Raw genomic sequence first — 12776 nt, 5'->3', positions numbered from 1 at the left:
TTATTAAATTAAGACAGGTCTCAGAACAATTTAAAAATAGCATTTTTATTCGTTATATCGAAATTTTTACAGCTTTGAAAACTGGATGTATGGAGATTCATTCGTCAAGTTAACACGATCATGATGTGATCGCTGGTTTCAAAGACACCTTTTAAACTGGCCTTCCAAATGTTGCTTGATCTGAACATAGGTCGTAATATAACTACATATATATAGAAATATTTTCTTTACAATATTTAAACGTACTTAATTAAGTCTTATCAAGTTCTAGGTAATTTCTATGTACAATTTTCGACAACTATAAATTATTATTTTGTAGATCCTTCACATTTCTTTAGAGATATTCCGATGCATCTGAAATAAATATAATAAGCATTTACATTAATATTAGCAGGCTGGTTTTTGCTGGCATTGTGTATATTTTTATAAACATCAAATGTATTTTTCTTAAGTAGAGTAGAAATAATAAGAAAAAAATATATTGTTATTTATAAGAATAGGATTTTAAAAATAAAAAGAGCTTAAAATAAAGATGTTTTCATTTTAATTGGTATCGAGATGAAGGCAATCGCAACATCATACAAAATAATTAATAATAATAATTTCAAAAAGCACGAAGCACCAGCAACCCAGTCGAAAAAGAACACAATGTAAATTTATGTACCAGGCGATCAGAAATGAGGAGCAGGCAAAACCACTCACATACCAGATGCGCTAAACTTTTGAACGAGTGTTTTTAGAGCGAAGTTGAGGTTCTTGTAGAGCTTGGATTGAGCTGAGGAGAAACACTCAAGAATAAAAAAAAGGCTCAGGATTGCACTCATTCAATTTCACTTAAACGCACTTTATATTTAACTCAAATTAAATTTTCTACTTGCTGCTCACTTCTGTTCACCTGGTATCTCAACTGGCAATTTGGACTTTTGGGCTAGTCGCTGGCTCTTCACAACTCGAGAATGGAATTTTTGGTTTTGCAGATATAAATGTTGTAGTTGTTGCTACATTTAAAAGGAAATAGCCAACCAGCAGCTAAAAGTGTAAAATCGACAGCTAAAAAACCAGTCAAAATTAGCAGCAAGTACAAGATGTCACTTGAGCAACCGTTGAATTCCAAATTGTTTTGAATAATTTGATACTAATTTTAATGTCTATATTCTCTATATCAGATAAGGGAGAAATACTGAGACAAATTTTAAACAAGGAACCCCTTCGATTATCAAAAGTGTAAAATAAAGATTTACAAGCGTAACTGTATAACAAATTACTATGTATTTTATTATGCTTAGTTAAGGTCGTAGAGTACACATTAATATAGAAATTTTCTTTATAATAATTAATCCTACTTAATTAAGTATTATTAAATCTAAGTATGTACAAATTCGGATGTATTTATGACAAAAAAAAAAAAATGAGAGCAACACTATAAATTATATTTCTGTAGATCTTCAATTATTGTTAGGTCCTTCACACTTCATTAGAGGTATGTTGATTCACCTGAAACAATATGATAACATTTCCATTATTTTTCATTTCGAATTATACAAACGGAAACGGGAAATAGAATTTGCATTTTTGCGACAATCACACTTTTCGAGACTGCTCTTTATTACTTAAATATATTAAAAATTAGACAAAAAAAAAATACGATTTTACAATGTATGGAAAAAAAGCAATGGCAATGTAAAAGGCTATTGCAGTAGAATCTAACAATAGTATAGATAAATAATTAATCATTATAGCTATGCTATGTAGAAGGGGATCAAAATATTTGATCGCGAATCAGCAATTGGTCATTGCAGTCGGGATGCTTCGTCTGCGAATTACCCTGTACTCAGCTCTGAGATACCCTAACTTCACATACATATCTAATATCTATACAAATTCTAATCACTTGCAAAGAGACACACAAAACTCGCAAAAGTTACAATCTACAATCGGTAAGGTAATTTTAACAATTTGTAGGTCTTAATTTACAATCTTATTTGCCAGCTATTCGATATAATAGTCTGAACTTAATTTATTAGAATTGCCTAGCACGACGATAAACTATATAATAATCGATGGTTAGTCAAACGTTGAATTTAAATATTTTCTTCAGAAACAAAATCTTTTCGCTTGCCGTTTCTGTTTCTGTTTCAGTTTCAGTTTGTTTCTTTTCAAAATTTCTTTCGACCAAGCGTTCCTTTGGTAGCTGTACGAGAAATAATCAAATCTGGTTGGTTTCGACAAATATATTGCCTGAAATGAAAAGAAGTATATAGTCCAGGTGTCATAAAAAGGTTCAAAACAATAATAGAAAATCGAAACGATCTCCTCATTAAGTAAAAAAAAGCGGATTTTCATCTTAAATGTATTAATGAGTTATGTTCTATTTGCGACAATTCCTATACCGAAAAACCAGGGTCTCAAAGAAACTTGTTCTAAAACTGGACATAAAATATTATTAGCAAAGCTAGAAGGCAAATTAAAAAGCTTTTGAGAAGCACGCTTTAAAGTATGTACATGAAAGTTAAATCTACCCGAAAGTGTTTTAATCACATGATTTCTCAATAATAACATTAATACTATTTGTTATTTTTTACGTTTATTCAATGGTTTAACAGGAATAATTTACATTAAACAGGACTCAAAAAAGAGCAGAGTAGTTGTTTTTCTGTTGTCACATCTTGTTGTGGTTCACTTTCTGATATCACCCAGAAAATATATCTGAAATAAGATGTACAAATTCAGTATTACAATAGAAACAGGATAGAATACTCTTGCCAAATATGAACAACTCTGACTATTATATTAAAAAGTAATAATCGCTTTGGTGGAATTTTGAATTAATTTAGACCGAATACAATTCGACAGCTGTTCGACAAGTTTAAAGTGCAAAATGAATATTTTAAGTAATTAAATATATTAAATAAATATTAAAACTAACAAGTTTTAACCCCGACTTCGAAATACTTGAAACTAGAGATTTGATAGTTCAGTCAGTCTGAATTCTGAGTTTTATGAAAACAATGTATTAAAAACGTTCTTTGATTTTTTTTATATATAAAACGAAATTCATAGAAAAATCCGACGACAATAAATATTAAGTTTTGGTTGTTTATGCCAAAAGATAAAAGTTAGACATTTCAAGAAGATAGATTTAGAAATTTAAAAGAACTATGTTAGAAGTACAAACAATTTATAATTACTAACAGACACATTTCAAGATACTTTTACTATTAGAATAGAAAATTTAAATTTTACATCAGATGACAAAGGTATAAGAAGAGACTCACCATATTTTCGAAGAACACCGTACTGTAATTGGCACAATATGAGCGTCCTTTGATTGGCCAACGCTGAAGTATCTGAAAGATACATTTTGAAAGTACAAACTTTGCGATCTTAATGAATAAGAAATGTTAACACTTACAGTATCTGTTGATAGTCCATAGCTCTAGTCACTGTTGTTCAAATATGGTTTGCACAAAATAATCCAGCTAATACTATTTGTTTCACAAAATTGATTCTTTCTTACGAAGAGCGCGTATATAAACTATGAGGTAGTCCGCTTACAAAAGCAGTCTATCAATTTTTCATATAACAGTCATTAAATACCGAGTTTTATATGCCCTTTAATAATCTTTAAAATTATGTTGGCCAAATAATGTGAATAAAAAATAAATGCATTTTTAAAATTTATTATTACTATTAAATTTTGAGTTCCAAATTGTTCCGTAATTAAATTTAGAAACAAAATGTTGATGAATTTACAAAGCTTTCGAAACATGAATTGATATTTATTTGTTTTATAAAACAAAGAACGTCATTACGCTTATGGAGATTAAAGTTTATGTTCGTAAGTATTAAGGCTTATATATATATTAATATTTATCTAATAGATTTGAAATGGTTAGACACTTGAACCCATTATAAACCCCTACAGACGCTATTGAAATTTAATCATGACATTTGTATCTCATTAGAGGAGGCAGAGAATTCAATTCCTTAAACTATACAAAATTAATGATTGAGGAATGAGCTGACATAAATTAACAGTATTTACAAATAGAAAAAGCAGTAATGATAAATAAAGAATCTGCAAGAGCTTTTATCATAAGCTATGGCACCCATTAAATGAGTTTTGTTGTTTATAAGTATGCTATGGCATCCATCAAATGAATTTTATTATTTTCTTGTAATTAAGTGGGCAATTTTCTTTTTTCTTCTTGGTTGTTCCAATCTACATATGCTTCAACAAATAGTTTCTTTGAAAAGTGCGTAATTTGTATTATTGTGAAATATATTTAGGCTTATGAGTTAAGGATTGGTGTGCATCAAGTTCGCATCGATTTAATATCTTTTTGTAGTATTTTTACAGATAACAGATTCCAAAATGGGAGGAATGGGGGAATACTAAAAAGTAATGAGATTAACAATAGACTCACCGGATTCCCAATCCTCATTGCCTTCTTCACTACCACCCTGGTTATTAAAATCTTGCGGCAATCGCTTACAAGTAATGTATGACTCTTGTTCGAAGATCTTATCAGATGCAGATGCAGCTCTAGCTGTAGCAGCAGTAGATGTAGTAGTAGTAGGCTTAGGAATATTGCAACGATCGAATATGTGTGGACTATTATTATCTGAGGAGTTGTCATACATGTTTTGAATATTTGAATCGTTTTGCCACTTGATTGAACCGGAGGATTGTGTAACGGACGGTTGGTGGTTGAAAATATGCAGCTTTTTGATGTCCTTGCTTGATGAGGTATTATTAACGCTTACTAAGAACGATTTGGATGAAGACTGTTTGCGTTTCGATGGCATCGCAGAACATTTTGAGATGGTTGATTTTTCATATTGATTTTTTTGTCTAAAACGAATGCATTCATTTTAAACATATTCAGAAATGTTATGTGTTCGATTTTAAATATCAAAATATATGAATATATATAGTATAAGCAAGAAGCTATGTTAAATTCGAGTACGGTGTTTGCACTTACAGGTTGTTTCCCATTTTGCTCCAATTGTTGAGATCGAGTTGCACTTCTCTCATCATTGGCATGAAATGGACCATTATTACGTTCGAAAAAAACGACTTGAGGACGGAGAGTTGAAATCAGAACCCTCACTGTTTAGATTCCTATCATTGTCACTAGGCAAATTATCCGAGTTTCGATTATTGTTTCGATTATTCACTGAGGGTTCAGTTTGTATGCAGTCGGAACGTTTCTCTCCTTCAAATACAATCGAGATCTGCAATTCAATAAGTTGAAAATCATTATATAAATAGCTGCTTAATTTATTGCAAAGATGCTCACCTTAAAGCCCTCCGAAAACTTGTAATCTTTGTCCTTATGGGCACCATCGATTTCGGACTTGTTTAAAGTATACATATATTTGACGTTCGTTCCATCGGTTTCACAATCTACGAACATTAGAGCATTTATTATTATTTATTTATAACTTATATTTTTTTTAGTTTGATTACCGACCAGAACTACTTTGCACAAAGAATGTATTCATCCAGGCGTGGCAAATGATCTTATCCGATGATATTTTTGCTAGTTCCACTTTAATATCACCAGAAACTAAAAGTGGTGAGCTACTTAAATCCAAGTTAGAAGATTGCTGGAAATCAAGTTGCCACGTCTTCAGTTGCTAATTTGAGAAGATAAAATAATATGAATATTGTTAAAAAAAGAGTTCTGAACAGAATTTCTATAAACTTTTAGTGTAATTAAAAACAAATTGTTGCGCTTGAGTTCTTCGTTTCAGCACATCTAACAAAACAATATATATGAGAAAGATTTAGATATTCTTATACTTACTTGTGCCTTAGCTTTTTCTGTTGCGGAGTCCTGCATGTCCCAAATCGAGCATTGCAATGGGCCAAGATTATGCAAAAAATTCGTGTCCGCAAATCGAATTTCACAGACCTTTCCATATCAGAGCAAATTATCAAACAAAATGTATAAGACAACAATTATAATTGTATACTTACGTAAAGACTTGTAACTTTATACCGCAAATCTGGGATCAACTTTGAATAATACTGAACATATCTACGTTGAGATGGAATTGTAACCCCCTTTCGATCTTTCGTACGCTTTTCACCATACCAATCGAGTGCTTCGTCAGCGGTTTTCTTGAATCTACAATGCACCAAATATGCGCATATCATGGTACCTGCAAAATGTAATTCATTTAATTTAAATTGAATAAAATTAAATATTTAAGTTGGTTCTTACCAGTTCGTCCTTTGCCTGCCTTGCAGTGCACGGCGACAACGTTGAGCAAATCAGCTTTTAGCCAAGATTCAACATCATGACAAAAACGTTGTATTAACTCAATTGTGGGAGGATTATGATCTTCAAACGGATAAATTGCAACTCTCTGCATGAAATGTGAAGAATATTTATTAGATTTACTCGAATGAAAGATAGTTAAGATCTTTATAAGCTTACCCCGTGAAATTTACTTTTGTCGTAATTGCGTTCTTTGCACAAATTGTAGATTTTGTAATGATCACCGTGATTTTCATCTAAAAACTTTAACACGTCCTCATAGCGATTTCTCCAAATGCCTTCTATTTTATCTGGAGCAGGATATCCCATCGCAATAATATTAGAGCAAATATCTGCAATAATAAATATTAATAAATTTTTCAACAAGATAGTCAACGAAAAAACCAGTAAATCTAACAAAAAAAATCATTAGCCGAGATTTTGTGAACTAAACTTACAGGTTAGATCCAAGTTAAATCCTTTCTCCTTATAGCGTATACGTTGTTTGCTCACTGCGTTTCGTATGGCGTTGGACATTATGGAAATTGTGTTTGCCATATTAGTCTCTGAAGATGATGTTTGTCTTTTATGATTTTGAGTTATTTGCTTATTATAACTATTTATTTTGATTTCGGTTTCATCATTTCTATGTCCCTTCATATCATAATTTTTTTTAAAAACGTTCTTAAAATAACCATTTTTAGTGTGATCGTTTAACACCTGAAAGAACAACAAATTATTATTAGGAATTTAAGCATTCTGCACAGATGAACAATAGGACATAAAAATGTCTAATTGGCATGTATTCTAGTATGTGCCTAATCAGAATTTAAGGCTCTAAAACTCATATTAAATAAGGACTTTGCTGTGGCTGCTGTTGTGAAATTTTGCGGACCGGTTTAGGGTTATCTCAGTTATCAAGGTATAGGTTAGAATTTCCCTATGTAGCTCAATAAAAACTGTGACTCTTGATGGACGCTATGGCGACTGTTTTTTTTTTTTAAACCTACACCAATACAATGATTACATTGGTCTGAACAGTTATTTTTTTTGTTGTTTCAGTTTAGCATGGAAGCTCCTTGGAAAACACGAATTAAGCAGCGCACTTGGAAAATTGCAAATTATTTTTTTCTAAAGCAAAAGTTAATTTTCTGCGATTACATTGTTTTGCCGAATAATATTATTGAACAAGTTTTAAATTATTGACAAAAGAACTGACACATGCACAAATATATACACTCACAAAAATTGCATATACACACATACACCTATACATGTCCAAATTTATGTACGTGCATGCATGCAGTTTATACTTATGCTTGTGTGCGTATATATGTGTGTTCTCATATGTACGTGTATGTATGCATACGTTCATTTGTTATCCATTTTGTACGAAGTAAGCTTAATCAAAAGATCTTCAAAACTTGTAATTACATACATACAATAATTATTTGCAACGGTATGTATGCACTTACATAGGTACCGTCTAATTCATCACATATGCAAATAATTAAATATGAACGAGTTATATCTCTCTGTACATACAATTTATGTATGTATATATGAATATATTCAGCAGTCATCACAATAATAATCACTGAGGCTAAATTTGAGCACTGCGTTTTTGCACATATGGAAAATGTAGTATGCTAACAAATCGATGCAAAATTAATGTTGCATTTATGCATATGTTAGAGACAAAAGCACTTTACTTTACTTTTTCCACAAGTGCTTGTAAGGAGCTAAGTTACATTAGTAGCAGAGCAGCAGCATGTATGTATGTATGTACGCACGTACATATGTCTGTATGTACAATATAAATGTATACATACGTACATACATGCATGTACATGCATATGTAAGTAAATTGATGTATGTACATACATGTAACACACTCGCAACGCCACCACACAATATCGCCTTTGTAAGTTTTTAACAGAAATTGTAAATTTTATTCCAGTTGAAATTTTTTTGTATATTTAGGATGCTGTTTTCATCACAATTTTATAGGATTTCGAAATATTGTCTTTAACATTTTTGCTAAAGAATTTTTTTGCGTTATTCCGTATATCGTTTACATACATACATATATCACTTATTAATCACAAATAATCTTGTTTCACACAATTCCCATATGACGGCTGGTTGGTGCTCATAAAATAAAATAAAAAAAACCTAAACAATATCTCATGTACTTTTAGTGATATTTTCTAGTGGTGTATCTGCCAATAATATGTCTAACGTGAGAGATACAGGGTGATTCAGACAATCCATCAAAATGATAATGGTGATACACAAAATTATCGATAAATTGCTCAAGTTTTTCTTCGACATTGTTTCAACTATATTTAAATCGATATGAAAAAGCACATGCACAGTATCAAACACTTTAAATGTGTTTCCTAGACATTATTATATTACCGTTAATATAATAGGTGACAACTTTATGTTCAAATCCATACTCGAAACTTGATTAGAAAAACAATATTTAAATTTAAATTATATATGTATGTATGTCAGCTAAAAAAAAAATTGTATTTAAATAGCATCTTTATCTTAAGTTTTGTTTTTGTATAATTATCTTAGTATGATATAATTGAGAAAGCTTTTTGAAAAATTGCCAATCTTGCAAAATAATTATAAATGTGAAAACTAAAATAATAAAATAATAATTTGCATTAAATGTACCGATAGTATGTAGCCGATATGATGCAATTATATGTATTAATAGGCTACTACAGAATTAAAAAATGAATTTGAGTTTATTTGATCCCTTGTTATATTATATCGCTGGCTTTTAATGCTGAAATTTAAGTATTGTTTTTCTGTTCAAGATTTTAAATGTTAAAATTAATATTCTGTATCATATATCTGCTAAAATGGCCTTTACCTTTGTCTTTGGTTCAGTACTTTTCGATTAAAATGTAATTTGCTTCAACGCAGAAAATATCGAATGGCGTCTCCAATTTTCTGGAATCGGAGCATTATAAATGTGGACATTATCGATATCGTTTTGATAACTTTGCCTAAAGAGCTTGTAGATCCCAAATTATCCGTTACTACTTTAAAAAAGACATGTTGAAGATTAAGTCGAATGGAAAACCTAAACAGTAATACAACGAAATAAGCTTTTCCAATAGAATTATGTCGATCCGAGAATTTTTAAAAAATCCTAAGTTAACCCTCTAATCAAAGTGGTTTATATTTTTATATATATCGTTATCGTAATTAAATCGACCTACCCTAATACCCCACATTGTAAGAGCTCTTTTTTTCAAATGGGAATCATCCCTTAAAATGGTAATTGGCGAAAACAGTATAACAAATGTATAAATCAAATACGATTCTGACAATTTTATTAGATTTATGTATTCTAGGTTTGTCGGTAAAACTAAGTCCGTATATATTTTGTTTTAAATATATGTATCTTAATTATTTTTAATAGTTGGCTAATTTAGTTTCTTAAATTTGAATATTTTTTCGATTTAAATTAAGAATTTGTTTGATGCAATTTGTTGTATGTGTAAATAAATAGTATGTTTTTTGTTTGTTGTTATACCAAAGCTGATGTCCTAGCATAGAAATATATGTGTTAAAAAAGATGCATATTTCCTTAATGATATCAATATATATGTATTGTATATGTATGTTATGTACATATTAGCAATGCTTCCTCTCTTCTCTTTGCATCCTTATGATAGCAGAATCGCATCAATATCGCAATGAACGTTGAATATTGGGGTTTGTTTTTATTAGCGGCTTCGAGAAATTTAATACGAAATGTGTGTGGATGCGTATTTATGGATTAACATTAAAACCGAGGATATATGACTGGTGAACGGGATCTAAAACGTCCTCCACCGCCTTGCCCACCATTGCGACTGTAGCTTGAACTGCTGCTGCTGCCGCCATAGCGATTGCTATCTCGAACTCCACTGCTGTACGCATCGCGACGGCTGAAGCCATTGCTGCTGCTGCCACCATCGCGGCTGTTGCCACCACCGCCGTAGCCCGAATTTGAGCGTCCCGAGCTGTAACTACGTTCACAATGGCGGCTGCTGGAGCTGCTCGATCCGCGCTGTTGTCGAAAGCCGCCTCCACTGCTATTTGTTATGCTGTGCCGGCCGCCGACATCGCCGCGGCGTCCTCGGTCGCCTGGTCCACCACGCCGGCCTTGTCGCGGACGTCCCTTGCTGATTTCGACTCGCAATTGTGAACCCAAGAGTTCGGAGCCATTCAGAATGTCACATGCCTTTTCGGCATCGTCACGATGCTCGAATTCAACAAAGGCAAATCCGGGTGGATTAAATGCAATCCATACCGAATTCAGTTTGCCGTACTTTGTAAATTCACCTTCGAGATCGTCTTTTTTGACCTTATCCGTTAAGTTGCCAACGTAAACTCTAGTCCCCCGTTGATCAGTCATATCGTTTTCAACAAATATATCTGTCTTAGCACAGATATTAATTAATCAATATTTTTTCCACCGCACTCCAGCTCGATTTTTTGTATGTACATCAAAAGTTCTAATTCAGCGTGACCAGATTCAACAAACGAAATTCTCACTACTTCAGCCGGTTATAAATTGATATTAAGGCCATAAAATAGTACACAACAGGAATAATGGAATAGAACAGAGAGAAAATAATAGAAATCGCTGAAAAGTATGCACATTCGTTAAAAGTTAAAGTTTAACAATTGGAAAATGAAATATGTGATTGTCTAATTTGGGTTTAATGTCAATTTTCATGTTATTGCGAATAAAACATTGAATTATGAAAATACCCAATTTTCATTGATTTTATAAACTTGTTTATAAAAGATTTAAAAGTGCATTCAATAACCGTATGCATTACCCAAAAGCAAAAAATCTACAATATCTATTCTTACGTCACAATGTAAGGTCGAAATAGTAATAACATTTTATTTGATATCCACAATATGATTTAAGCTAAACAATTGAAACAAAAAGCTACTGAGGCATATGCAGAATATGGTTATAGCTAGATTTATGAGGAGAGATTGTGAAATCGAGACGAGACTATTAATCTGTTTTATCTTATTTCCCAACGAAGGACCAGCAAACAAAAGTACCATTGGCACAATCGTATTAACAATATTGTTGTTCAGATATTGATGTCCTTTATAATAAAACACTTCAATCAGTATGCATAACCCAACTGGAACAAAGAGGATGTTATTTGCATACTGAGATAGAATGTATCCCACTATAGCAGCAACGAAAATAAGGGCTCTGCTTTTTACAAAAAAACCGGGGGTCTCTAGATTAGTTGTATTACTGCTGGCTGAGGTAAAAAAAACGGAATTAAACGCATCTTCTTGATAATTTTTACTTCCGACTTGAATGTTGGGTTCCACTTCAGGGTCCGAATATTCCAAAACCTCAGGGGAATTTGCGTCTGAAATGAAAAAATGGAAAATTATAGTTTGATATCTATATTTATATATATACATATGTATGTAAATATTTCTGATATCTATATTCATAATACTATCTACTATGCGTTTTTAAAAACTCAAAATATCTAACATCATAACCTAACTTGAGTGATAAGCCTTAACTAACAAACAAAACTTTGTTGTAGCTCGTAGCTTTTGTTCGCTTTGTCCTACTTGGGTTTATAGGAAAACCCCATAGAATACAAAAACAATAAATGGAAACCTAATAAAAATATACTGTGTTTGTCAATGACGTTACTTATTTCAATTTCATTCATTCCATCGAACATCAGCTGATGAGTACCAATACTCCAGTGTAAAGAGCAGACTGATGGCGAGTGTCAAATAGATAATGAAAATACTAAATTAACATGAAGCGAGTACATCAATTGAATTTAAATCGTGTATTTAAATAGACTTAAGATTTATAATTCCCTATCAATTATATTAATATAAGTCAAAGGGCACTCGTGAGGTTAAACCACTAGACTATACAAATGTGTGAAGTAATGTGAAGATGTTATATTCGACTACTGCTGGTTTATTGTAACATTTCAATTGTACCAACGTGCAATTCTATGATTTAATTTAAATACATTACATTTGCATTGTTCAAAACAAGTGCAGAAGAAATGCTTACCATGTGTCTGCACTCTGCCATTCAGTTTCTCCAGTCGACTTTTTGCGCTTTCCAATATTTTTTTACGGCGGGCCTCTCTTCTTAATTCTGTTGAAGTCGCTTCTGTACTCCGTTCTGTATTGGTATCCATTGTAATTTAAAAAATAATAATTTACGATGTAAATATTTGTAACATGAAGAATTAAACAGAGTGACCTCAAGTTTATTTGAAAATGTACTATTTAATGTCTAGAAATAAGCGAGATTACCGTTTTCATATTGATACTAAAAAATTGAAGGAATTGTATATCGATATGTACAATTTAACATAATATATCAAAAAAAGGATGGATACTTTTTAAAATACAGTTTTGTATTTAAGGATATAAATATTTATATTTTTTACATAATTCCTGAAACAGAACGAA

The 12776-nt window shown here is 31.6% G+C and overlaps 4 protein-coding genes across 12 annotated transcripts; all 4 read right to left on the bottom strand.

Moving 5' to 3' along the window:
• Window positions 1-23: 23 nt before the first annotated feature.
• On the bottom strand, window positions 24-5127 carry LOC133848884 (uncharacterized). 8 transcript variants are annotated; one of them, XR_009895331.1, is made up of 4 exons: window positions 4986-5127; window positions 4428-4855; window positions 247-354; window positions 24-180 (listed from the first exon to the last, which is right to left on the bottom strand). XR_009895331.1 is itself a non-coding variant. In XM_062284738.1 (4 exons), the coding sequence occupies exons 1-4, from the start codon at window positions 5057-5059 to the stop codon at window positions 1475-1477; spliced, it is 594 nt and encodes a 197-aa protein (XP_062140722.1). In that variant the 5' UTR covers window positions 5060-5127; the 3' UTR covers window positions 1247-1474. The 8 variants fall into 8 exon arrangements, 7 of the variants coding, with proteins under 7 accessions (XP_062140971.1, XP_062140722.1, XP_062141083.1 ...); XM_062284738.1 differs by lacking the exons at window positions 24-180; window positions 247-354 and adding exons at window positions 1247-1494; window positions 3276-3347; XM_062284656.1 differs by lacking the exons at window positions 24-180; window positions 247-354 and adding exons at window positions 1614-2238; window positions 3276-3347.
• Window positions 4986-8513, bottom strand: LOC133848748 (phosphatidylinositol 3,4,5-trisphosphate 3-phosphatase and dual-specificity protein phosphatase PTEN). 2 transcript variants are annotated; one of them, XM_062284533.1, is made up of 9 exons: window positions 8356-8513; window positions 6728-6989; window positions 6450-6622; window positions 6234-6378; window positions 5987-6171; window positions 5814-5921; window positions 5478-5643; window positions 5304-5410; window positions 4986-5238 (listed from the first exon to the last, which is right to left on the bottom strand). In XM_062284533.1, exons 2-9 carry the CDS (start codon window positions 6927-6929, stop codon window positions 5062-5064), a joined length of 1263 nt encoding a protein of 420 aa, XP_062140517.1. In that variant the 5' UTR covers window positions 6930-6989; window positions 8356-8513; the 3' UTR covers window positions 4986-5061. The 2 variants fall into 2 exon arrangements, with proteins under 2 accessions (XP_062140517.1, XP_062140452.1); XM_062284468.1 differs by having other exon boundaries at window positions 8154-8512.
• A 1095-nt stretch (window positions 8514-9608) lies between these two features.
• On the bottom strand, window positions 9609-10807 carry LOC133838420 (RNA-binding protein Rsf1). Its single transcript, XM_062269516.1, has one exon. The coding sequence runs from the start codon at window positions 10693-10695 to the stop codon at window positions 10081-10083; it is 615 nt and encodes a 204-aa protein (XP_062125500.1). The 5' UTR covers window positions 10696-10807; the 3' UTR covers window positions 9609-10080.
• Window positions 10808-11150: 343 nt separating this feature from the next.
• On the bottom strand, window positions 11151-12587 carry LOC133838415 (uncharacterized). Its single transcript, XM_062269502.1, has 2 exons — window positions 12370-12587; window positions 11151-11689 (listed from the first exon to the last, which is right to left on the bottom strand). The coding sequence occupies exons 1-2, from the start codon at window positions 12497-12499 to the stop codon at window positions 11193-11195; spliced, it is 627 nt and encodes a 208-aa protein (XP_062125486.1). The 5' UTR covers window positions 12500-12587; the 3' UTR covers window positions 11151-11192.
• Between the last annotated feature and the right edge of the window lie 189 nt (window positions 12588-12776).

Source organism: Drosophila sulfurigaster, chromosome 2L, assembly GCF_023558435.1.
Source record: "Drosophila sulfurigaster albostrigata strain 15112-1811.04 chromosome 2L, ASM2355843v2, whole genome shotgun sequence".
NCBI classification, from domain to species: Eukaryota; Metazoa; Arthropoda; class Insecta; order Diptera; family Drosophilidae; genus Drosophila; species Drosophila sulfurigaster.
Note: the sequence above shows the minus strand (reverse complement) of the source record. Positions and strands in the feature narration are given on the sequence as shown.